We start from the raw sequence: 26,512 nt of genomic DNA on the forward strand, positions 1-26,512 counted from the left end.
TTCCTTTCTTCTCCCCTAATGCAGATTTAGCATGCCAATGCCAGTCTTATTCCTAAGAATGCCTGTACAAATCAATTTCTATTAAATCAATCATTTGGCATCAGTTTGTATTCATTTAGCCAGATGGGCCCTGGATATCTTCAAAACCCTTCATCATCCTTGTGGCCTTCCACTGAACTTGCTCCAGTAAGTCTGTGTCTCTCTTGTACTGGGAAGCCAGAACTGGACACAGCACTCCCAATGTGGCCTCATCAGTGCTGAAGAGAGTGGTGGACTATGTTTCCTAACCTGCTTGCTGGACCCTGCTGGTTCCTAGAGATACTTGTATCAGTACAAAATCAAGACTGTGTGTTGGTCTGAGCTGGTTCTAAGAATGGCATAAGCAAGCACAACTCTACCACTTTCTCTGGTGAGTATATTTGTCACAAATCAGAAGTATGTTTTGTCTCTCAAGCTGGAAATCGTTGGACGGAGGCACCTTGTTTCCACATATAATAAAAGGACTGTCTATACATATATATACACGACTGCAGAGATGCCAAGATAAAGAAGAGGGCATTACAACACTTCCAGAAAGACATGGGCCTGAACTTGCACTCTAAAACTCAGGTGAACACTAGTTACTAGCCAAAGGCATATGGGGAATATTAACTGTTTGGTTAATGTCCTTTTTTTGTTCTGCGGTCCTTTCAGGTAGAAATTCAGAAGATTAGTTTCTGAGAGAAACTAAACTTTAGTTCCTGCCTCTAGTGAAGACAAGTCATCTGCTATTGAGAGAGAAAATGGGAGATGCAAGCAAGACATTTGTGCTGCACTCCACCTCAAATAGGATGACTCCTCATGCAGAGCGGACTATCTGTTCAGTCCTGCAGTCTTAAGTAGAATATTTCAGAACACCATTTTATGAAAGAATATGGAGGAGGAAAAACAATTGTCTTAAATCTGTCATCTCAGGTCCAGTCTTAGGTTCAGCTGCATTTGCATTATGTTTAAGAGAGGGGATTACATGTAGTTTATTTGATAGAGTAGAAAATATACTGTATCTTGCCAGTATTGCTTTTCTAATCTGAGAACTCATTTGCTGAATGTTTCAGTCATGTGAACTAAGCATCTAGCGATACATCTAATGATACAGAAGGGAGATAAAAAAGGTAAGAAAGAGTTCAAGCCCATTCTAGAAATCAGCTCTGTTCAAAAAGTATACTATTAAGAAATAAGATGTGAAGAAGAGGCTTAACCCAACACTGAAACCTAAGCAGAGTTGAAAATTACTGAACATTCAGGAGTCTAGTGACTGTTTCTTAAAGAGCTACGTCCCTGCAGCCAAAATCACAACTTTTGTACAGGATACCCGTAGCACCTGAATTCAGCTGTATACGAAGTCACGACTATGTAACTCAAGAGCCTGAAGCACAAGCTTTGCCTAATTGTGGGGACATAACCTAATGGTATATGCTGGAGACCTCCTGGGCAGACTCAGCAGTACTGGCTACAAACTGCTTAAGCCCTCAGTCCCAGGAATCGACACAATGCTCCTGCTTTAAAGGTTGTAGGAGAAGAGGAATTTTAAATAGATTCATAAATATATGTTAGAATCTAATCTGGTGTGAGGGAGGAGTGATCTGAGGCGGTCATAAATCTAAGCAATGCTGCTGCTCAGCTTAAGAAAAACTTCTTTCTCTCTGCTTTGCAATCTAGATTGGTATCAACCAGCACACAAGGAAAATAAACCAAAGTAATGTTGTGTTAGAACATAAATGGCCATGTAAACTTCCTATGATTTATCTTCTCAGCTAATTGTTTTTCAAAGCACTTTAGTCACAGAAAAAAATGAAAGGAGATAGAAGGTGAACCCCTGGAAGAAGATTGTGGAAAAGAAGGAGGGAACTGGATCTAAAGAAGATGTAAGTGTGGCAGATGATTACAAGTCTTAAACGTGGCAGAATGAGAGCAGACAATGGGAATGACCATTTTCACATGTGGCAAAGATTACTATTTTCACCTGTCTTGATTCTGATGCAGAGACTTGAGCTTGAAAGATCTTCTAAGAAAGGTAAATAAATTTAATTCAATAATCCATAAAGTAGGAATACTTATAATTTTCTAATTTTGGGAAGTAGAGTACAGATGTCTGAGTTTCAAGGGGTGTACTGATAACTAAAGTCCTCCCTTTTTTTCCTAAGGCACCATTTTTGTATTCCAAGTCAATGTCTATAGGATCCCATGAAATAAAATACTAAATAAACATGCCATGCTTCCATGCTAGGTACACAGACCTTCTTTTCAAACACTAAATGAGTATAATTGCCATATGAAATGAACACAACAAATGAATCGGATATGACAGCTCTAGTTCCTATTATCCACAGCTTCTGTAAGATCCAGGGACCAATGGGTTACTGATGCAAGATTAAAGATGTGAACACTCTGAAACCAACTGTCTTCATTACTTTTCTCTTTGCAAGCATCAGGTGTTAAGTAGTGGTTTCAGCTTTGCCTAGAATGGACCAACAACAACTCTATCCCAGATCAGTTATGATATGCGGGAAGGCAGCAGTCAGGAATAACTGACTGGTATGTAACATCCTAGACTTTCACAGCTGCTTCAGAAGGAAAACTGTGGCAACTTCATGAACAACTGGAATGTTTTCTGAAACAAATTAAGAAAATATTTGTATTCATTTATGATTGCTCTCTTAGAAAGGAAAACTAATCCTGCTCAAAATTACTCTGGTGATGTGGAAGTTAGATAGCTAATCAGTAGGTGTCTACAGTGAGTTTTTTTAAGGTCATGATATCATTCCTTGGGCAAGAGAGTCAGTTCAGGCATGTGCTTTTTTCTTATATTGAGCTTTACACTTTACACTTTAGCTCTACTCAACAGAGTAGAATACTAATCAGTCCATCTTTAGGTTTCTTATATGCATAGTGCACTCAGCTCTTTTTACTAGCCTATACCCAAGAAAAGAAAGGGGGTATTTGTTCTTCTAGTTTGAAATAAGCAAAAGACAAAAAAATTGTCACACACATACACAAAACTGTACCTAGCTTACACACGAATATCATCCTCTTGCACTGCCACAGTTCTCTCAGCATCAGGATAATTGATCCAAGGATGAAAAGGATTATTTCAGAGGTGCTTATCCTCTGTTATCTTTAAATTATTTCTGAAATAACTGGAACAGCTGGAAAATCAATGACCAATTTTAAGTTTTTCTTATCTGTTACTCTATTTGTACTACATGGATTGTGTTCTTTAATCTTATTTCTCTTTGGTGGATTCCTCTGTCTCATGCTCTGCTAAGATGCTACTCTAACTGCACAGAAACCTCAGGAATCTCATCTCAGTTATCAGCAAATTTAGAGAAACTGCTATTCTTATTTCCTGCTGGTGCTGGAGGTGGAAAAAGCACCAGAACTCCTTTCCAATTTAGATGTGTTAGCTAACAAACATGTCCAACCTAACTGCTGCAAAGGTAGCTTGTGGAGATCCAGCTTCACACTAGCTAACTCTGCTTTGGAAAGCAATGCTTCAGATGCAGCAAAGACTCCTTGAAAGGGGATGCAGTATGTATTTAAGGACCTGACCAGAGATTCAGGTAGCTATTACCAGTCTGCTACATGATAGCACTGGTAGCAGTATAATTGCTAGCATCTAATATAACTTGGGTATATCTACATGAGTTTTAGGCACAGCAGTAGCTGCAGTGCAGACATTGCCATCAGGCAGAACACTTTGTTGGCCCAAATTAAGTTTTTCCTTTGTGTCACTATAGATACGTTGTGGTGATTGCCCTTTTTTTCCCTCTCCCTCTCATATGGTCACACACAACATAGTCTGAATAGTTTTCACATACTAGTAATGAAACTGATGCCACTCAGTGGGAATAAAACAGTACTGCAAGGAGTAGAAACAGTATCGCATTTCTACAGCCTATAGGTAGAGGACCGCTACATGATATAAAACTGGACAGTAACTCCTTTGTTGCTGCAGCTGCATAGACATGTATCACTGTTCAGCGGGAAACAAAATGATGCTGAATAGCCTTATGCCACAGAACACAGCTTACTCATTTATTATGTCTTACCATCTATGAACTGTGGCAAAGCAATATTCTGCTTTGGAAAACAAACTGTGGTTTCTATGTCTGCACAATAGGAAACAAAAATGAGAAATCTTAGTAACACTAGTAAGAGATCATTGGCTAAATCTTGGGCTCTTTGTGTAGTGAAATGCAGAGTGGAAATGTCCAGAAAATAGAAACTTGGTATAAGCATACAGCTCAAGCGTGAGGGAGAAAGTGAGTCACTGAATAAACAGAAAGGAAGAGGTAGTGAGGATAATGAGAACTTAGAGTATGCATATGGTGCTGAGAAAAAAAAAAAAAGATGACAAAAATGCCTTAATATTCATGGTGATGTGAAATTATTCTGAGAGAAGTGCAGGTATTTGTTATGTTCCCCTGCATAAGCTGTTTCCTAAAAATGGCCCTACAGTTATTCCAGTTATTTCCTGAAATTAGTTCTTGGTAGGCAAAGAACACGTTTAAGAGTCATTGCGGCAGCTGTCTGTTTTCAGACTACTTATCTTGACTAACTTCACCACACAGTATGCAAATCTTAAAGCGTTAACAAATTCTTTTCACCAACTTGTGGGAATCAAATGGAAAAAACCAAAAATGGTGCCTTTCTTTAGTAGAAAAACCAGCTAAAGACTCACAAACCAGTAAACTTAACTCACAGTCCCCAGTTTTAAAAAAAAACCAAAAAACCAAACCACCAAAAAGAACAAATCAGCTATTATGGCAAAAAAATAAGGAAAGCAGCCACCCCTAACATGGGTCCATCAAGAACAGTGTCACGTCAATGTGATTTCCTACCACAAAGTAGCCAGTCTGGTGGACAGAGAAAACACAGGTGTTATGTATCTTGGAGTTAGTAGATCTTTGATGATGTTTCACTTGGGAAGCTCAAGAGCAAACTAGTTTTGTTGAAAACGCTATAGGATTGGTCCTGGTTAGAGATCTACTTTTAGAAGACCATTAACAATGGTACTTGCTACCAAAGTGGATATAAAGATGTATTAAAAGAGTTTCTGCTGAAGTCTGACCAGGATCTGGTACACATTAATCCCCTCAGTAATTATTCAGCAGGTGATAAAGATGACATGTTAGAGCACTGATGCTGGTAATCCTGAATGCCCCTGATGAACTGAAAAAAATAATCTATGGGACGGAATATTAAAAAAAAAAAGGGTGTCACCTCATACGTGGCCTGTGCATTAAGGATAAACAGCTGCAGCTGATATAAGAAGTAGCTACTATTACAAAGAGTGGAATATTTTTGATATAAGCTGAAGTAAAGTTTCATCTAAGTAACAGCATTTTTTGAAAGTTAGACAGAATGTTCCTCTGACAGCATGTGTGCCTTCAAACAGTGTTTTCCCAGGCACTGTTCATTCTTTGAAGACTCAGTTACAGAAGATGTCTCTTCTGTAACCCCCTCTGTATGGAGTTTCTCCCTATCTCAAAGGCAACGTCAAGCAGAGAGCTGGAGCCAGCCCCAAATTAGCAAGAGTTTTGACTGTTGTGAAGTTCGTAATAACATTAAAATTAGACCTTGGAGAGTAACAGAATACACACAAGATTTCTGGGAAAATATATTCTCTAACCAGCTCTTGTCTGGCTGCACGGAATTCACAGAATCATAGAATCACCAGGTTGGAAGAGACCCACCGGATCATCGAGTCCAACCATTCCTATCAAACACTAAACCATGCCCCTTAGCACCTCGTCCACCTGTGCCTTAAACACCTCCAGGGAAGGTGAATCAACCACCTCCCTGGGCAGCCTGTTCCAGTGCCCAATGACCCTTTCTGTGAAGAATTTTTTCCTAATGTCCAGCCTAAACCTCCCCTGGTGGAGCTTGAGGCCATTCCCTCTTGTCCTGTCCCCTGTCACTTGGGAGAAGAGGCCAGCTCCCTCCTCTCTACAACCTCCTTTCAGGTAGTTGTAGAGAGCAATGAGGTCTCCCCTCAGCCTCCTCTTCTCCAGGCTAAACAACCCCAGCTCTCTCAGCCGCTCCTCGTGCTGCCCAGGCCTGGTAGAGGGTACCCGCTCTCTAAAATTCCGAAACATTTCGTAAGATCGAGTTTATTTGCCGGCGTTGTTGGTATCGCAGCAATGCACGACAGGGAAGAAACACAAGCGTAGGGGAAGACCCTGGGGCACGAGTCGATCGCGATTCGGGACCTCTAGGGTTTTGTCAGGAGAGGCGAAGAGACCCAGCAGAGGCGTTAGGGGTTCAGAGTGGAGAAACACGGCTCCAAGGCCGAAGGGAACCGGATCCCCAGCAAGCAAAGCCCCGCCTACCCCAAGCCCGCAGAACCAGGCCCCGCCCACCAAACCGGAAGCCACGCCCACCACAGAAGGCCCGCCCGCTCGCTAAGCACACAAGCCCCGCCCACCCGCTGAGCCCGCCCGCCGCGGGAGGCAGCAGCGAGGCCCCGCCCCTCTCACCCCAGCCCCGCCCACCTCATCCAACCCCCGCCCCGCGCCGCTGACGGCGGCCGGCAGGGGCCAAACTTGTGCGCGGTGTCCGCTCCCTGGCGCTCCGTCCCGCCGCCGCTCGGCCATGGAGCTGTGGCAGGTGCCGCTGCTTTTCTCGCGCCTGCCCATGTTTCCCTTTTTCGACCTGGCGCACTACGTGGCCTCCGTCATGGCGCTGAAGGAGCAGCGGGGTGAGCGGGGGCGGCTGGTGGGGCGGGACGGGACGGACCCCCCCTATCCCCCTCCCGGTGTCTCCCCGCTAACCCCTCTTCCCCTCCCGGTGTTCCCCTCCCTCCACTCCCTGTGTTTCCCCCCCCCCTCCATTCCCGGTGTTCCCACCCCACCGTTCCCGGTTTTTCCTCCCCCACCCCTCCTCCTCCCGGTATCCCCCACCGCCCTCGGGAGCCGGTTTGTGGCTTCGGCAACGAGAAATGTCGCTTTTTCCACCAAGTGAGCTTGGGGCTCTGCTACCAGCGGCTGCACCGAGATCCAGGTGTTCCGTCTTGGTCCCACAGCGTGCAAATACGATTGTCCGCAGTCCGCGTTGGTCCGTCTGTCAATAAATAATGTGTAGTCGACAGTAGAGACTGTATAGGAAGCGCCCAGCTGAGCTTTCCTTGCTTTCTCAGGAACAGAGGTGTTGGTGGAATCAGCCAGGAGCTCTGTTGGAATCCTTTTTGCAGTTTAAGATTTTAAGTCCCTAGAATAAAAGATGTGAACTCCTAGAAGTTAAGTTTATGCATGCAGAGAAGGAATGCAAATCTCAGACCGATGGCTAGCTGTCAGATATTGCATACAAGAAGTGAGAAAAGAGCTAGTCGGCTCATGGGTTTATGTCCTTCACACGCTCTGGGTGTTCAGGAAGCTGTTAAAGTAAATCTGTCTTCTAGGAAACAGCTTGGGAATCCAGTGGGCAGGTTGTGTGCTAGTGACTTCATGTTGTACCCATAAATTGTAAAATTAAATAGGGAAAGCTTTTCACTCCCAGTAACAAGATTCTGGGTTTTGTATGAGTGCACATAGTGAATGATGTTTCAATCTCTACGTGCTTTTTTGTAGAAAACATTTTGCGCTGTGGCTGCTAACCCCAAGCCTAGTTTTTAGTTGTCAGAAATGTAGAGATTAGCCTTGTTTTAGTGTTTAGAAGAACTATTTGTGGTGTTGCATTGGACAGTTACAGTAATTGTGCATCTCAGCTGAGGACTTTGTGGGAAACTGAGCTGGCTTTCAGGATTATAGTGCAGATTTGTTCAGATTTTTAAGGCTCTATGCTGTTTGCTTAATGAGCTTGTTCTTTGGTCCCTTCCTAAATGTGTCAAGATTTTTGCTTCCTGCTGAACAAGTGCCCATAGATTATGAAAACTGATATAAAATGCTTATGGATGCTATTGTCTTCACCAGTTTTTATTACTACTGCTAAAATTGTTTCTGGATGCTGAGTTATAGTGTTGTATAATATATCTGTTCCACTCAAAAAAGGAGTTTTCTGTCTAAAAGTATTTGATGTTATCATGCACAGCCTTTAAACTTCCCTGTGGAATGGACACATGTAAAGACTAAGATGAGAAGAGTCGCTCTGCTTTGCTAGCATCAGCACTTATGGGCAGTAGAAGTGTTGTCAGAAGGCTGGTCAGATCTGTGCTGATATTTTTTTTCTTCTCAGCTTAATAGCTAAAAAGTTCAGAACTTGAGTGTTCTCTAATACTTTGAATTAATAACTGCAATTCAGGTGACTGTATGCTGGCCTGTTGCTCACTTAAAAGCAGTTTGAACTTAGTATTAAATCAAAGCTGAAATAGCAGTCATTATTAAGTAGTCGTGATGGATATATGATGAATTGATGAATATTCTCCCAGAATTACGATGTATTCTTATTGGAAACAGTAGCTGTATTTCACTGGGAAATAACTGGGTAATGGTAAGTGACTAGTGATGCAAGAAGTATGTGGCTGGGTCAAAGCCGCATTTGTTTTATCCCACATTACTGTCTCATTAAAATACCCACTCACAACTGGAACTTTTCCATCCTTCTAGGTAGATTTTATTGTTCACATGTAAGTACTTGCAGTCTGCAACAGTGACAAACAACGCGTTGCTTTCTGCTAGTTTTAGACTAGGATTTGTTGGTTAGTGTGTTTTGGATTGCTTAGGAGTTGCTAATTCATAACTCCAGTCAGCTGTGGAACTGACAGTTTTCTTTTTTGAAGGACAGGAAAAGGTGTTGAGAATTGAGGATGTATCATATTTGGAAGGAATGTGCTGGTTTTGTTCTTGCAAGTTTTCTATGACATGACTCTGATGTTTGAAGAGAACTAACTTGTCTTTTTTTTTTTTTTTGCATCATTTTGCTAAAATAAACCTGACTCCATAAATCCTGTTGCTTAATTGGTGTTATTGTAGTTGAATGTATTTGAAAGAGGGGTGCTAGGAAAGCTTCTACAAATTCTTCTAGTTTGCTCTTTAGGAGTTGGATGTGGTGCTTATTGCCTGTTTGGAACATGTTGATTGCCTATTTGGAACGTGTTGAAAATGTTAAAGCAGATCTTATCTTACTGGCAGAAATAGTTTTTGAGCAAGGTGTTTTTTATTACTGTTGTCTAGAGACAACATTGAAAACAGTATTCAATGGTAGCCCTTGCAGTTTGAAACCTTATCTTTACTTTCTAAAGCAGAAGAACCAGTGGCCTTTTGGCAGATCATATTTTGCATAGTTGTATGATGCCTCACTGATTTTACAGGATGCATCAGAGGACAAATATAAATAACTGCTTGTTTAAAAACATGTGACCCTCTTAAAACTGAGTTTGTTTTCTGGGAGGTTGTATCCCAGTCATAATTTAGGTAGCAACTGTAAGATGAGCTTGAAATGTGCAACAGCTTTTTTTGCCTCATTGCCTTCTATGTTGAGTATATTCCTTGTTAGGAAGTATGTACGAATTGTTAAATACTGATGTTTGAGCCAAGAAAATTCTGATGTTGACCAATGGAAAAAATCTTGAAGTCCAGTGGGGTTTCCAGTCCCTTCTTGTTTTACATGTAGGAGCTTAATGAAGAAATTGACATGCTTTGTTGTGGAGCTTTCTCATAAAATATTAATTCTTATACTTGTCCTCAAAACTAGAAACAACTTCCTGCTAGTAGTGAAGGAAAGAGGAGCAGTGATTGCAGAAAGGCAGTGGAATGGATTTGAAAAGAGTACAGATAGCTAAGTAGCTTAAAAACAATTCCAACATTTCATTGAATTATTAAAAAGTGTTTTTTCCATCTGTTTTTAGTATAGGAAGTGAAAAATCATGAAAGTATTTTCACGTAGTATGTAGGAGAGAAGGCAAGTTGAACAAGAAACGCTGTCAAATGTATAATAGAAATCTGTATAAGTCTTTTCAAAGTCGATACATGGCGATCTTCCGTTTTCCACTTGAACCTCGTAGTTACTATCTGAGTTTCATTAATTGTACTTAATGTCTGTGTGTGTGAAAAATAAAATACAGCATGCTAAAGTCAAAGACCTAGCACCTGGAATGGTTTCCTTTTGTTATATTATCAGTCTGACTGATCATGTGGGGAAATGAAGAAGCAGTTGAGTTCCATTTTGCTAGCTCTCAGTCATGCTGTATTTTGTGGGTAGGAATAGGGTAGTTTGTTATTCTTGATTACTGCAAGGTGAGAACCTTTGTGCTAATGAAGAAGAGGTTGGTGCACACCTACCTGACAGTGGATATCTGAAGTGTAAAATTTTATTTTTTTATCTGGTCTGGAGGTGATCTGTGTCATGATCTGGTTATAGTTTCCACTCTGAGACTTCATTACTGTGCAGATCACATCCCATATTACATCCACCTAGGAGTTAAAGCTTGTGCATAATGCAACAGCTGATCTGTTAGCAGTACTCCTCAGTTCCAGCGCATATTCCTTTGTGATTTGTGATTTATGCTGGCTGCCTCTGAGAGCTAGATTTTCTCATTGTCCTGTAGAGTCTGGGATATTTCTTCTGTATGTGATGATGTTGTTCTGTAATGCCATAGCAGCACTTAGTGGAGTTACTCGACAGAGAGTACTGCTGAACATGGGGGGCAAGATGTTCTCTTGTTGCAAAGAAAGGAATTCAGACCTTTCATCCTAGGTATATAGTAGTGAGGCAGTTGTGCCATTAAACAACAGAATAATTACATGAGAGAAGGAAGTAACATAGTTCTTTTGGACCAGTGAGAGACGACTTAATATAATTTTGCATTTTTTCAGAATGCAACGGTTGTTGGCATGTTTAGGTTGTTTTTTTTTAATTGAGGAAACCTCAACATAGCAAGGACAAACTATTGTGCAACTATCTTACCCTTTTCAAATATGTTGGTGGAAATAGGTCCACATTCAGTTATATGGGATCTGGATGTAAAGACTCCCGTCATATTTTTACTTTTGCTGTTAAGTAACATTAACAGGCTTTAGAATTTTCTCCTGTTAATTTTATGCACGTGAACATAATTGGTAGCTACTTTGGAGAAGTGGTAATATGCAACAACAAAGCTGAGCGTAACTGACTTGGAGCACCATGTACTGCAGTATGGAAAATAAATTAAGCAATAGTTAAAAAAGTTGTTTCATATTCAGATATTCTGTAATGCTTAGGATTATGAATCATCCTCTACACAGGAATTTAGATACACAGAATTTAGCATTTGTGATAGCTGTGCCACCACTAAAACTGGAACAATCCCATTAGTACTTTTCTATTAAGTGAATTGTACTGAGTGTGCTTTATTCTCTTTGACACATTTGAGCTTCTCATCTGGAGTAATAAGCTTCTTTTCCTACAGAAATGCCTGAAAAAACAAAAGCTTTTCTTTTGAATTGGGAACATGTATCAAATTTCATTTTGGGGCAGACACTACATTTCATCTGTGATTTTGTGAATGAACTTCAGCCTTTGGACTATGGAAAATTCAACCAGTTCAGGCAAACAGAGCTCTACACCTGTGTAAAGGGGAAGCTTCGGCAACACTGGCCTTTTGAAGTGGAAGGAAATAGTCTAAACAACTACTTGAGGATATTTCTGACTTTGGTAAAGTGTCATTTCTACGTGAAATGGGTTAAGGCTCTTCATTACTTCTAGTGTAATCTTTTAATATTGAGTAGTGTTTTGGTGTAGTTGAATGGCAATTTAAAAGGGATAATTTGTTTTAAAGATGACAAAATAAACCAAGCTGTGATCCTTTTAATAACAAGGGAAACTCACTTTTATTATTATGGCTTCAGGCAACCTTTTATCTCTATTCAGAATTGTAGGTGAAACTAATAATTTTGAATACTGCTTTAATTTTGGTTAGCAAGCACAGTTAGCAAGGGCTTATGAGGAAAAAAGAAAACAGTGATAGTTCATGAACACTCAAAAGCAGAAATGGAATTTGTACAATCACACCCCCCCCGCCACGTTACCAATATCTGTCTAGGTCAGCTAAGCCACTTGTGTATTTTTAATACAAATTTAAAGGCAAATGTATTTTTGTGCCAGATTATTAACAATGAAACCTCTCAGCCATGCTCTGAAAGCTGTTTCTTCTTGGTAGCCAAACAGTGATAACAAACCAACCAATGTACAAAAGGTTTTCAGAGAACACATTGTCAGTCTTTCACTGTTATTCAGATAGCATGTACTTAACTCAGTGTACTCTGAAGTTTGTATTTCTGAAACTTTTCCTGTGAAAGCCTACAGATTTCTGCAGGACTTTTCATTACCTAAAGGAGCAACATTGGACTGAATGATTTGAAAAATACTGGCTTTTAAAACATGATGTGATTATTCTTATTTATGCATCTTTTCCCTTTGTTTCAGGAGCAGTGGAAGTGTCAGTCCGAAGTCCAATTGCCTGCTGGTTTAGTGCTATGCTTCATTGCTTTGGTGGTTCAGTTTTGTCTTCGTTGATGCTTGCAGAACCTCCAGTAGCATTTCTGGCAAAGGGCACAAATATTCTGCTGGCATCTTCTGTCTGGTAAGCAGCCACGGTTGAGTTAGATGAGTAGTACTAGTTCTGAGGAAGCTATACTCTGTAAGCTGAAATTACACCATCAAGGTTCCATATAAATTAGAACCGTAACTTAAAAATGTTACGGATTTTGATGCTGTCTCTTCATCCAGAAAGTCAATGCAGCAAAATAGCTGTTATGATCCTGTTCTATAGGAATAAAATGCTCATGAAAGAGCAAATCTTACAGGCTGTTGTATAGTGAAATGCTCAATCACTAGACTAGACTTGCCTTAGATTTTTATAGTATTTCTGGTCAAACAGCTGAAAACATTACATCGGATTAAAGTAGACCTCAGTTACTGCCCTTGAAGACCAGAACCTGGCTGAAATAAAAATTTTGAACTCTTCTGTAATAGGGAATCTAAGACACGGATCTTCTTTCTTCTCCTCTAGTTTCTGCTTCCTGACTTTTTTTCCTCTGTATTTTACCTTTCCCAAATGGATGGGCATTGTAGTGAAAGACAGTAGATAGCTGAATGGGAAGTCAAGTATGGAGTAATTTTGGAGTAATTTTCTGGAGTAATTTTCCTATAAATATGATCTACCATTGGAGTTCATTTGTTCCAGAAATTGATCTTTGAGGAAATCCTCAAACTTCACAAAATTTGTGAGCAGTAGTGGGTTTTTGAATTTAAAAATATCAATTCCTATCTTAGAGTGTTTTCTGCTTGAAATCCTTCAGTATCTGTTCCTTGTAGCCCCTTTGGTTTTGTATTGAAAGTTCATTAAAATGAAAGCAAGTCTTTCTGTCTGTGTATATCTATGTATTAGTCTTCTGTTCTTCATGTTGCAGTGGAAGATGAAGGATTTCACTTAACAAATTGGTGAAATGAATAATGTGCCATATATAGTGCATTATCAACAAAGCTTATAGAATCTACTTATGGTTCATATTAGCCTGTTGCAGGCACCATGACTGCTTGTTTTAGCAATTGACTCGAGTTAGGAATACATGTAAGCAGAACACGATTTCTGTTGAACTTGCCATGCACAAATAAAATGAGGTTTTAATGAGTAACTATGAACGTTATGAAACCTCTTAAGCGTCTACTTTTACAAGTTTCTCTCTCATGAATAAATGCCTTTAATTCTCTGTCCTAAATCACGTGAAACGAAATTCCCTAGGCTAAACATAAAACTCGAAAATAAGAGGGGTTGTGCTGTTGAATAGCCTGTAGGACAGCGACATCTGCTGTTAGCGAGGGGTGGCAGCAGAAACTGCGGGGAAAAATGCAGCCGTGGGGCTGCTGGCGTGGAGTCGTGTCCTTCGGGTGCCTAAACGCACTTCCTGCAGTTTTGCATTAATTCTAGTTAGTGTTGTCTGTTGAGTGCATGGCTTGAATGCCTGTTTGCAGTAGGTGTTAAAATACGTACTGTCTATAACTCATTGACTCTACAATAGGAGAAAAAAGACTATTAAGTAGTTAAAAAAAGTAAAGAAAACTGAACACCAGAACAGTAGTTGGCTATTATGCAAGTTCCAATAACATTCTTTTATGTGAGAAATAGGCAATTGCATTTTCCACTCTGGACAGAAGTAGCTTCAGAAGTTTGTAGTGACAAGCTGCTATATCTGTTGCAGAAAAAGAAAATATATGACTAGGACAGGACTTGAACTAAACTTTGCCTTTCTGAGGAGGAAGCTTCCTGGCATTCTGCTGTAAAATAAGTGCTTTTTTTTGTTGTTTTTTTTTTTTTCTGAAAAAATCCCCTAACCCTGAGTGTTGCCCTGATTTCAAATCGCTGACCATGAACTCCTCTCAGTTGTGGTGTCTGCTAGCAGTTCTAATGAAGTAAACTAGGTATGAGGTGTGTCTCTGCATTGCAGACTGAGTAAACAGGAGGAAAATACAGCCTTAGAAATTCTTGGTAGACAGGATTGAGCTCAGAAGCCTTAAACCAACAGACAAGTGTCTTTTTCTTTTTTTGTAAAAAAGAGGAAGAACCCTTCCTTTCTTTGAAAGTCTTTGTCTGGTTTTATTTAATTGTTACTCTCTTATTCATGTGCTGAAGTAATCTAGATACTTAATTTTTTTTTTTTTTTAGGACCTTGAATGTCTCTGTAAGAACTGAATTTTGCTCATGATTGAAGAGATACAGCAAAACACATAATCTAAACTTTTAAAATTTACTGTCTGCTTAGTATTTCATTGTTAGCTATCTTTACCTTTACTGTGTTTTAAAAGCAAGATGATAAAAGATATTACATTTTGAGTACCCTGCTTTGAAAAAAGAAATGTGCTTGTAGTTGGCAGGCTGGAAAAGGTAGAATTGGTGGTTACCAAGATGTGAAATGTGTTTGAAAATAGCTGTGCATTTAATCAGGCATGACACTAACTAGTGGAGGCAGTCTTGCTGAGGTATATAATTCTATGTGCCTATCAGTATGAAAGCATGGTGTCAACATGTAATTTGCCATGTAATTTTGTACTCTCGTTAAAAAAAAGATCCCCCCCCCCAAAAAAAAACCAACCCCAAAAAATAGCCCCACAAAACCCCAAACACACACAAGGACACAAAGTCAGTCAGATGCTAATTTAATGAGTTAGAAAATCATGATATGTAAGCTACATAAGTTAGTAAAATTTAAAGCTGTTTCTCAAGTACTTAAATGGATTCTTTTCTAGGACAAGGAGTCAGTAAGAATAGTTTCAAATAATGTTTGATTTGGGGGCAAGAGCTCAAGTATGGTCAAAAGTATGGTCGTGCTGGGTCCAGCCCTTTTCAATGTCTTTATCAATGACCTGGATGAAGGCATTGAGTGCACCCTTAGCAAGTTTGCAGATGATACTAAGCTGGGTGAAAGTGTTGATCTGCTGGAAGGTAGAGGGCTCTGCAAAGGGATCTGAACAGGCTGGACTGCTGGGCTGAGTCCAGTGGGATGAGGTTTAACAAGGCCAAATGCCGGGTCCTGCACTTGGGCCACAACAACCCTGTGCAGTGCTACAGACTAGGAGAAGTCTGGCTGGAAAGCTGCCTGGAGGAGAGGGACCTGGGGGTGTTGGTTGACAGCTGACTGAACATGAGCCAGCAGTGTGCCCAGGTGGCCAAGAAGGCCAATGGCATCTTGGCTTGTATCAGAAACGGTGTGACCAGCAGGTCCAGGGAGGTTATTCTCCCTCTGTACTCGGCACTGGTGAGACCGCTCCTCGAATACTGTGTTCAGTTCTGGGCCCCTCACCACAAGAAGGATGTTGAGGCTCTGGAGCGAGTCCAGAGAAGAGCAATGAAGCTGGTGAAGGGGCTGGAAAACAGGCCTTATGAGGAACAGCTGAGAGAGTTGGGGTTGTTTAGCCTGGAGAAGAGGAGGCTGAGGGGAGACCTCATTGCTCTCCACAACTACCTGAAAGGAAGTTGTGGAGAGGAAGGTGCTGGCTAGAGGAAGTTCAGGCTGAACATTAGGAAAAAATTTTTCACAGAAAGGGTCATTGGGCACTGGAACAGGCTGCCCAGGGAGGTGGTTGAGCCACCTTCCCTGGAGGTGTTTAAGGGACAGGTGGACGAGGTGCTGAGGGGTATGCTTTAGTGATTGATAGGAATGGTTGGACTCGATGATCCAATGGGTCTTTTCTAACCTGCTGATTCTATGATTCTATGAAAAGCATTTGAGATTTGTTCAAAAATGTCTCCCATGCAAGACAGCGAGTTATCAGTAAGTAGTATATCGTATGTTGCTAGTCGTATTAAAAAAAAAATCTTTTAAGTTTATTAGAAAATGAATTCCTTATCAAAAAACCACTTTGATGCTGCTAATGGGTCTTCTCATGATTTTCAGGTATCTTGTGTTTTACTGCCCACAAGACATATTCTGCCGGTGCTTTGCCTTTCTCCCTCTTCGGCTTCTGGTTGCAGGAATGAAAGAAGTGACTAGGACTTGGAAGATAACAGCTGGCGTTGCACATGCAGACAGTCACTTCAAAGATGCCTGGCTTGTCATGGTAGCTGTGGGCTGGGCCAGAGGTAATGTGCATAACATCTTGTTTTGATGGACTGTGATGTTTTGGAGTGGTGTTTAAATGGCTATCCCTTCAGCGTAACTGTAGTGCCATTCCTTGCTGTGCTGGATATGATAGTCCTAATACAGTCTCTTATCTCCTCAAGGGAAAAGCCTGCGCAACAGTTTTTCTGCCTGGATTAAGGGTGACATTGAATAACTTTGAAGGAAGTTCATCTTATCCTTTAAGAAGGTCTTGTGATGACTTGCAGGACAGGCATTTGATGGCACTAGAGAAATAGATCTCCCATGTAGCTTCAGTGCTATTACTCAACTTTCCAACAACATATTTCCTCAGCTGTTTTCCTGTGTGTGGCTGAAGAAGTGAACTTGGGTTTTGGGTTTTTTTTAGCTTTTGGGGTTCTAACATTAGCTTTTTTTAAACACGGGAATGAACTTTCTTGCCTGCCTGCTGTTTGGAGTACAACTCTGGAAGCTACTTTCCTAGCAGCTGTATTTGTTGTCACAACATTAGAACTACTTCAGGAAATAGTAGTTCAACTCTTGTTTCTGTTTGCTCAATTCTGTTCTGCTTTGGGAAACAACACGTGTTATTGTGATGATGTAACGTATTCTTGTCCAAGGTTATAATACAGATCAGTCTCATTGGCCAGTGTTCAATGTGTCCTTAAGTCTTGTGTTGTTTTAATGTAAAAATACACATCCACTTTTCTTACAGAGGATCCTCATAGCCTATAGAGACACTCTCTGCTTACATGTTGATGTGAAGAATGGAATGATGTAAGCTTCTTTGGAGATTTCCTTTGGCAATTCGGGCATTTGTTTGTGGTGATGAGTGCATCAGTTCAGATGTTATCATGTAAAGGTTATCCTGAGTTTCTTGTTAAGCAGCTAAACCTCTGAGGTTTCTTGTCAGTTGCTCAAGTCATGCACATATAAAAGATTGGATCAGCCTCTCTAAGCCTGAGCTTTGGGTACCACATTTGGCACCTGACATAATGAGTTTTTCTGGGACCAAGAATAGGTTGCACAGTAGTGCTGGCAGTCAAGAGGAGGCTTATCATAAATCTCTGCAATTTCAGGAGCTGGTGGTGGCCTGATTTCCAACTTTGAACAGCTGGTGAGAGGAGTGTGGAAACCTGAAACCAATGAACTACTGAAGATGTCCTAGTAAGTTTGTTGAAAAGGCTGTAATGTGTCAACTGTTGTTTTGCTAACCCCATGTGTTGATGCTCAAATTTAGTGGTTCAGCTTAAAAAAAATGCATCAAAAGCTCACCAAACAGGATCACAAGTCAGCAGAAATTATTTGTCAGAAAGAGGTATTGAGTCAATAGGAAGTTGCTGGAAAGTAGTATTGACTCAATTTGTCTCACAGGGACATAATTTTCTGTTAAAAATGGAAGGGCAGTCGTACCAGAAGTGTATATGAGTGAAGTCTTCATTTTTGTTCTGTGCATCACTAAGATGGCTTCCTTTGAGCATTACCACTCTTACTTTCATTGCCAGTACTGTTTTCCTCCATAAATGTTAGTTGTTTTAGAAGGTGCAAATTGGTTATTCAGTATAGCAAAAATGTACTGCAAGACAGGAAGTGTTACTTCTGTTACAGAAGCAAAGAAGGGGACTATTATATGATTCCCAGTTTAGTCTATATGGTAAAATGAGAATTGAGATGAGCTGGAAAGCCACAAGCTATTATTATAAGTCAAGGTAACCTTATGGTGGTAATTACTTAAAATTCATTTGGTCTTACCCATGTTATTCTCAGGTCTTTAGAAATAACATTATTTTTTTTAAAAAATATTTGCCTTTCTGCAGCCACTGTTAGCAACAGAATAACAGAAGAGAAATTTGTAGCCTTTCTTTTGGCAGTGTTTCAACTCTTTATGCCTTCTGTCAGTTGCTGTCTTTTTCTGAAATTCCAGCTATTCAAAGTTTCTCTCTGTCAGTGCCTAAATGCGATCCTGAAAGAGAACTTCAGAAGAGAGAACTTCACTGTCAATAATAGCACTATAAACCCAAATAACACTATACTTACAGGTTCAACATTAAAGCAATGCTTACTGACTCTGGTGGCACTTGCATATATTCTCCTTTTCCACGGTAAATGTGGTTCCAAGTAACTCAAAAAGGGTTTTAAAAATTTTGTTTAGTATATATAAAGCATAAGATTATGAAATGGAAGTAAGTTACAAAGTTAACCAGATAAAACATTCTGCAAATGGTTGAGATGCCTGTATGCACAGAGTTATTTCTTGACTTCCTAAGCAGGATGTTGAAGCAGGATGATGAGTTACTGAAAAGACAGTGAAGATTGTCGCTATACTAGATGCAGTGTGATAATAGGAATACCACCTGTACATGTCGTACGTAGATGCAGATTAAGAAACACACAGGATTTTTCTGCCAGTATATTAGTGCTTGTTCCTCAGGTGACTTGAGATAACTGAACAAAATTCTCTTGTCCTCTGACTGCATACCTAGTAAGGGATTACCATCACCATGCTAGAAGATGTAAATCTTTCCAAGTCTCAAGTCAGTGCAGCTATGTTGGCAAAACCTGGTAGTGTAGGCCTGGCTCAAGTCAAGTATAAGCTGACTACAAGCCTGCAACCTCTGGAATGTCACAGTGGACCAAGCCTTGGAGTATGTTGTTCTTCAACACCTTAAGCAACTCTTTGGAGTAACTAACACCTGGAGTACAGGAGAGGAACGTATTTTTAAGTCTGGTCTGAGTAGTGCAAGCTTTGTGATTTAATTCTTCATTAAGATATACTGGGAGAGGAGGAAAGAGAACAACATACAGAGGCCTTCATTTGAGGAGGATTTGTCAAGTATGAGTTTGCTGTGCATATTATGAAGAGAATGCATAGTAATAGTATGTAAAGTGAAAGTCTTACTTTAATTAGAATTAGGGTTTGGACCTTGTCACTGTTACCACAAGTTTTTATTAGTTCTATTCAGAAGTAATTATTTTGCCCACTAAGAACATTTAATGCCTTCCAAGCCGTGGTGGCTTTCACTGAATTTCTCACAAGAGAAATTAACATTGTTTGTTTGATTTCCAGCCCTGTGAAGGTAACTTTGATAGGAGCAGTTCTTTTCACCCTGCAACACAGCCAGTACTTGCCAATAGCAAGACACAACCTCATGTTTTTATACACTGTCTTTCTTGTCATCTCCAAGGTAAGAATGTAAAAGTGTTGCAAATGACTGAATAACATAAAATATTTTATTTCATTATTTCAGAGCAAAAAATGAATACCCTCAAACATTATAACAAGTTAGAATGTGTGCTTCTGGGTGGGAAGGCCAGCTTCTACTGAGGTCTTAAACTTGTATTTAATCTTCTGTACATGAGCAGAACAGAAGACCTGTTCTGTTACTGATACTGCTCAATGTAGAGGGGAGAGAGGAAATAATCACGAATTTTGGCACCCAGTATTTGATACGCTAAGCTTCTATGTCCATATTATCAAACAAAGCTTATGCTTGTAGAAACAAACTCTCCTGTTCTTTTCTCTGCCTTTTGCTTGCTGCCTTCCTTGTACCTATGCAGTCATCTCTGAGTTTGCAAAACAATCCAACTCTATTATAATCCAGCCTACAGTGTTCGCAACCTAAGTGTCCAGGTGGAAAGAGAAAGTTTATCAAACCCACTTTGAAGTAGCTGTAACTACTTTCATAATAAAATAGATACCTCTTCTCTCCAATATTGTTCATTTCTATGATCATGCCTGTCTTCAGGATTAGCTAATAGAAGATGTAGTTAGCAGTGTAGAGTGTTAGCAGGCATATGGTGATCTTAAGAGCTTCAGAGCTGCTGTTGAACAGACTGGAAACAATCTCTTAAAGAAGTGGTTGCCAGTCTACATTCTATGAAATAGCTGGCAAGTTTTAATTCTAGAGAAGTTGGCTTAGGGGAGCCAAGACTTCAAGCTGATGCTCGTGACTCTTCACCTAAACCAATAAAACTATTATTGAACTGGGGATGGAGAAGGAAAAGAATGTGGTTCTGGAAGTGAGAAATTACAGCTGTTTTCAGAAGCTGACTGTCAATAAGTTCTTAAACTGATGGTCATGCTGACAACCAGGATCTCCAGCATCCCCTAAATAATGAAGCAACAGTTGTGCTTGTGGCATAGTCCTATAGTAGTGTCCTGGTTTAGAATCTTCTGTGCCCCTGAAAACTGTAGGAACTGTTGCAATATCAACTTGTCCAGTAACTGGATCTACAAAACAGTTTTTTCTATCCTGATTCCAAGTTATATATTCTAAGGAATTTCCACCTATGTCTCTCAACTCTGTGGAATGAATGTGGCTGTCTGTACTCCTAACTAAAATATGGCTTAGTGTATATATATATATTTAGATGCTTACACATTGCAATCTTTCAATTTAAATGGAAGTAGCTACTCTGTTTACAGTTTTTCAGTTTGTACAAGATACAAAACTAACACATAAAAGTTGCTCTTTACCTTACTTGTATGGTATTAAATGTAGTTTACTTTTAGGATGATTTTAGTAAAACAGGAAGTTTTTTGTGCACATTGTTGGTGCATAGCTGTGTGAAGAATGTAGGTCAGAAAGAAAAGTATTCTTTGATCAAACCAGGCTAAAGTGAACACAATATTCTTCTTGGTGGAATGGCTGCATGCCTGTGTAGAAAGTTGGAAATGCCATACATCCAGTCAGCTTTGAAATCGTTTTCTATTGCTGTGAAGTCATTAAAACTTTTATTGTAACTCGATCCTTGCTCTTCATAGGTAACGATGATGTTGACAAGATCTGCAGCTTCTCCATTTGCTCCCTTTGAAGCTGCATTAGGCCATATGTTTTTTGGCTTGCAAAAAGCACCTTCCAAAGTGAAGGATGAAGGTGTCCCATCTTCCAACGGCTCTTCAGTCTGTGACCGGTCGTCTTCTGAACAGCACCGTGATGATCTTAAGAAAAGACAGGCAAAGAAAACAGAATAAGTGGCTTAAAACCCTTGATGCCATAACCTTTGAAGATGTTTGTATTTCAGATTAGGCTGGCTGAGAAATCTTTTCAAAGAAATGCATGTGAGAAGAGCACAGAGCTGTATACTACTGTGTTGCTGTTAGCATTCAGAATGTGTTTTGTAAGATATTGTTAAGATGTCTAAATGCACATATTGGATTCGTAAGTTAAAAATATACGTTTTTATAGTGGTTACAAGTTTACTAGATTTGTATTTATAATAACTTTAAATGATTACATGCTAAAAAGATAGTTTCAAAATGTGACAATCATCTTTGTTCCTTTTCTGATATACCACTTGTTTCAACTCTTCCCTTTACCCCCACAATTCTTATGTTTCATTTGGATAGCATAGATTTGCACTGCCAAATGTTCACAGTAGCACATCTCAAATAAGAAAGTCATCATCTGAGTAAGGCTTAAGTACATTGTTCTGAAAATGCACCGAACTAATGCCTTTAACTAGAAAAACAATGAATTACTATTGTAATTCACATTGCACTGTTCTAGATTTTCTTAAGTAAATATTTTTAATATTTTTAGTTTTTTTAAAATAAGAGTGAATTATCAGGTCCTTTGAAAAATCTTTACAGCTAGCAAGTAGAAATGCTTCAGTATTGTTGATTTTGACACTTTATTTGCAAGGATTGGATGCATGTTACGTAGGTGGTTTGTAGTTATCTTTCTGTTTGTCTTGAACTGGACATCTCTGATGGCACTTTTATCCAAGCACATGCATTTTTTTTTAATTTTCAAAGCTCAGCTTTCTTCTAAAAAAGAATAATGGACAGTACATTTACCTTGTTTCTCTTGAGTTCAACCGTATTATGCCTACTGTTGATAAATACCAGCAGTAGTTTGTAGCAATTACCTCTGTTGCTATTGGGAAAGAACTGTTAATATAAGAAGCACTGGAACTATTTATTAGAGTTAGCAGAGATCTGTTTTTTCCTGCTTGTTGCATCTTTTTTACACATGGTGCAGAACAGTTCTGAGTGGCGTGCACTTCAGAACTAAGAACTTTTGACATTTTAGAGATGTTATGTTTCATAAGAATAGAGTCTTTTCAGAAGAATCTTTAAATAATGTGCCAATTTTTTGAATGAATTAAACTGTTTTTACAGAATTAGATTATTTGTCTTCAGAGAATACTGCTTTGAAGAATATTCTTCAGTTATACTGGGTAGGCTAATCTTTCTGCAAGGATGCCAAGAAGAATGCAGAGGGAGATCTGATTTGAGAAGACAAAGTTCTAGTTCCAGGTGCATATCTAAATTTAGAAAAACTGTTACCAGTGCTGTGCTTAGAGAAAAGTAAAAGAAAAAAGTGCCCAAGAAATTTCCTGTCTAGTGACCATGGTAGTGACCAGAATCATTGAAATATTCAGTTTGGAATCCAACCTTATAGCAAATATATTGCATCTTAAAAGCTAAAATGAGCATTTTATAAAAAACAAATGCAACTCTTTGCACAAAGTAGCAATCATATTCCTGACATTATATGCTGAAATTTGGTGTACAGTTACAAATGCTTGGAGTATTCACTTGCAGGATGTCTCAGTTTTATGTAGCTTGTTATCATGGATGTATGGATAAACTTGAAGCTGCCAATTAACTAGTTAATGATCAAATAGTTATTCAGCAACACCAGCAAAATTGTATGTCTGTGTTTTTAAAAACTTGGGGATGTTTTTTTTAAAAGTTGTAATTGTGTATACTAGATCACAAGAACCACACAGAATTGGATTGTGGATTTACATAGCAGAACTGTGAAGTACTTGCTGATAAGTGGCTACTCTTAGCCCAAATAAATGTGAAAATATGCTTACACTAATTCTCTGACAAGTTTACAATTTGAAGGAAAATATATGGTTTTGTATTAATATTGGACTCAAAGATTACAGTATTTAAAGAAAAAGCTGTTTTGCTTGACTGAGTGCCTTAAGAGAAATAAAAATTACATTAAAAATGTATATTTTTTTTGAGACAACATAAGTTATGCTGAAAAAAATCCAGTTGTAAGCACCGAGAAAATAAACATTCGTGTTTCAAGGTCTTACAGACTTCTGAAGGATGGATGCTCAGAAGAACTCCTTACTGAATTGTTACATGCAAGTGTTCTCAGAACTGATTTTTTTTTTTTTATGGTACAAAAAAAGATAACCAGTTGCACAGGGTTTAACTTGAATTCTGTAAGAGACTTTAATACAGTCTATCCAGGATGCCTTAAATAAACAACTAGCTCCTTGCTTTCATGCTGATAGTTCAGTATCTCTGCTAAACTTCTCTGTGTCAGATTTGTAAGAATTCCTTGTAACTGAACTGTTCTGGTAGGGCATGTCAGATTCGGCAGAACTGCATACATGGACTAGTTGGCTCCCTCTTAATTTTATCATTAGCTTGGTAAAATTGAAGTAGTTATTTTGTGCTAGTATAAACTAAGGCTTGTGGGAGTAGTTTTATCAGCTCAGTTCTCAGGCTGGTAGGGCCTTCCTGATTAATCCAATTGCTATTCTGGGTCTTTGTTTCTCTTAAATATGCCCAATGTCTGTAAAAAGAAAAAGCATAAGACGTGATTCATACGCAGAACCACAGTTGCTTTAGATAATAAATAAATGCATTTTGCTTTCCTCTTCTGTATTTTCTCCATTTCATTTTATTGGAAATAAGTGGGACTAGGAGGATATCATACCAACAGTGCCTTCACTTCTGATTTCATTCTTCAGTGTTTTATTAGCCAAGACACCATCCAAGAATTCCAAATCTGAATTTGGGCAACATAAAGTTGTGCTGTCAAGCCAGACAGTGAATGCTAGCTTTACTCAAAATGAATGCTCTTAATTTTGAATGTGAATCTCCATTTCTAAGGTCTACATGAAGTGTTAACAAAGAGTAGCAATAGGGAAGCAGCCTTTGATACTAAGAATCAAAAATATGTTGAAAACAGTAATGTGCGTTTGTTCTGATAAAACTGCCCCGTTCAGCAATCCAGTGCTTTTTGTGAAAGGTGTGAAAATCTCCAGCAAGAAACAGATAGCAATATCAACAATGATACAGTTGTATCAAGAGTGTTAACTGATAGGGTTGACAGGCCTGAGGGACAGGATGCCATCCAGGGAGACCTGGACAAACTCAAGAATTGGACCCATGTGAACCTCATGAGTTTCTGCAAGGCCCTGTACCTGGGTTGGGGCAGCCCCTATCTATACAGGCTATGTGTACAGGTATCTATACAGGCTGTGGAACGGAGGAAGTGAGAGCAGCCCTGTTGAGAAGGATGTGGGGGTACTGGACATGAGCCAGCACTGTGTACTTGCAGCCCAGAAAGCCAACCTGAGCTGCCTCAGAAGCGTGGCCAACACATCAAGAGAAGTGATTCTGCCCCTCTGCTCTGGTAAGCCTCCACCTGGAGGACTGGGTCCAGCTTTGGAGCCCTCAGCACGGGAAAAGCATGGACCTGTTGGAGTGGGTCGGGAGGAGGGCCACAAAGATGATCAGAGGGATGGAGCACCCCTACTGTGAAGGAGGGCTGAGAGAGCTGGGGCTGTTCAGACCAGAGAAGAGAAATCTTTGGAGAGACCTTATTTAGGCCTTTCAATACATAAAAAAAGGCTTAGAGGAAAGATTGAGCCAGATTTCTTAGTAAGGCCTCTTCCCGGCTTAGCCCAGACCCAGCTTGATTGGCAGCTAAATGTGAACAGTTGTGTCTCAGTCCCATCCTCCTTTGTATTAAAGCTGCCTTTGTATTAGTTGAGGCATGTTCCTTGGCTTCAATCCAATTATCCAATACAGTTTTAGGCCCCTTTGATTCAGTACAGCATCTGAAAAAAAAAAAAAAGAGGAACTCGTGATATGTTTAGCTCATAGCAGACCCCACCAGTGGTGCTGAGAACAGCATGTCAGGAAGAAGGATCAGCAGTGAATTTCCCCTTTAACAATAGCCTCTTTATATAGAGTCTGTGGATTTTTAACATTAATTCAGGCTTCAGAGTCTGATAATATGCAAAGGAGAGTTGCTGACCTTATTGCTAAAATTCAATCTTGAGCTTTGAACACTCCCAATAATTTGGGTGTCCTTCCCCTGTAACTAGTGCACATATGCCTTATTTTTACTGGACCTTCTAGATTAAAAAGTTCAGGATCAGGCTGGATTCTTCTGATACCATCTCTCCCAGGCATATTTCGGATGTCTTATAGCTGGCTTCAGTTTAGAACTGTCTTGCCAAAATAATAGTTCCTTAGAAATTAAATATTTGTGTTGTTTTTTTCATTCCCTTATCTTTACCTAAATCTCCCAATTATTTCAGACTAAAACTTTATGTGAGTAAGTTTGGCAGGAACTGGATCATAATTCAGTTTAGAAGAAGCTGAAACACAAAGGCTGTTTAAGAAGAAGTTTCAATGCTTACGTATATTATTAAAGTAACGAAATACAGATGCAAAATGCTAAAGATTTTAGCAAAAAAAATCAACAAAAAATTCATGATAAATGGCTATACTTAAGAAAAGCAGACAAATTTCAGAAAACAACCCCATGCACTGAGTTTGTTGAGAGAAGTCACTTTATACAGGCATGGGAAATACGTTTCCAAATCATGCATTGCTATGTATGTGTTCTTGTCCTCAAATGCGAACTGAATGGAGCACAAGGTTAATGAGCTTCAGACCATGCTGAAGTGAGCACACACCGGGCCAGGACACCTGGAAATGCTGTGCTATATGCTATTACTATAGCAAGAAGAGGAAACCCAGATTGCTGTCAGGAATGCACTAGGTATAGGGTTCTGACACTGTACAATCTTATTGTTGCTGATCTAAGGGGTGACATGCTGTTTTTCCAAGTCTGTAGCTGGTCTATATGGATGTCTGTGAATAATTAGAGCATCAATGCTGTAAGGAAAAACAATGACTAAGAATGTCAAGCTGGGCAAGACCCCTGGTGATATGTTTGCAGCATAAACTACAAGAATGCAATCAGGCATTT

General features: G+C 39.5%; 1 protein-coding gene across 2 annotated transcripts; it reads left to right on the top strand.

The window, feature by feature from the left end:
- Positions 1–6,597: 6,597 nt before the first annotated feature.
- TMEM38B (transmembrane protein 38B) lies at positions 6,598–21,732 on the top strand. 2 transcript variants are annotated; one of them, XM_069880015.1, is made up of 6 exons: positions 6,598–6,739; positions 12,379–12,535; positions 16,347–16,531; positions 17,609–17,696; positions 19,597–19,714; positions 21,295–21,732. In XM_069880015.1, the coding sequence occupies exons 1-6, from the start codon at positions 6,634–6,636 to the stop codon at positions 21,502–21,504; spliced, it is 864 nt and encodes a 287-aa protein (XP_069736116.1). In that variant the 5' UTR covers positions 6,598–6,633; the 3' UTR covers positions 21,505–21,732. The 2 variants fall into 2 exon arrangements, with proteins under 2 accessions (XP_069736116.1, XP_069736117.1); XM_069880016.1 differs by lacking the exon at positions 6,598–6,739 and adding an exon at positions 11,470–11,607.
- Positions 21,733–26,512: the final 4,780 nt, after the last annotated feature.

This window comes from Phaenicophaeus curvirostris, chromosome Z, assembly GCF_032191515.1.
Source record: "Phaenicophaeus curvirostris isolate KB17595 chromosome Z, BPBGC_Pcur_1.0, whole genome shotgun sequence".
Taxonomy (NCBI): Eukaryota; Metazoa; Chordata; class Aves; order Cuculiformes; family Cuculidae; genus Phaenicophaeus; species Phaenicophaeus curvirostris.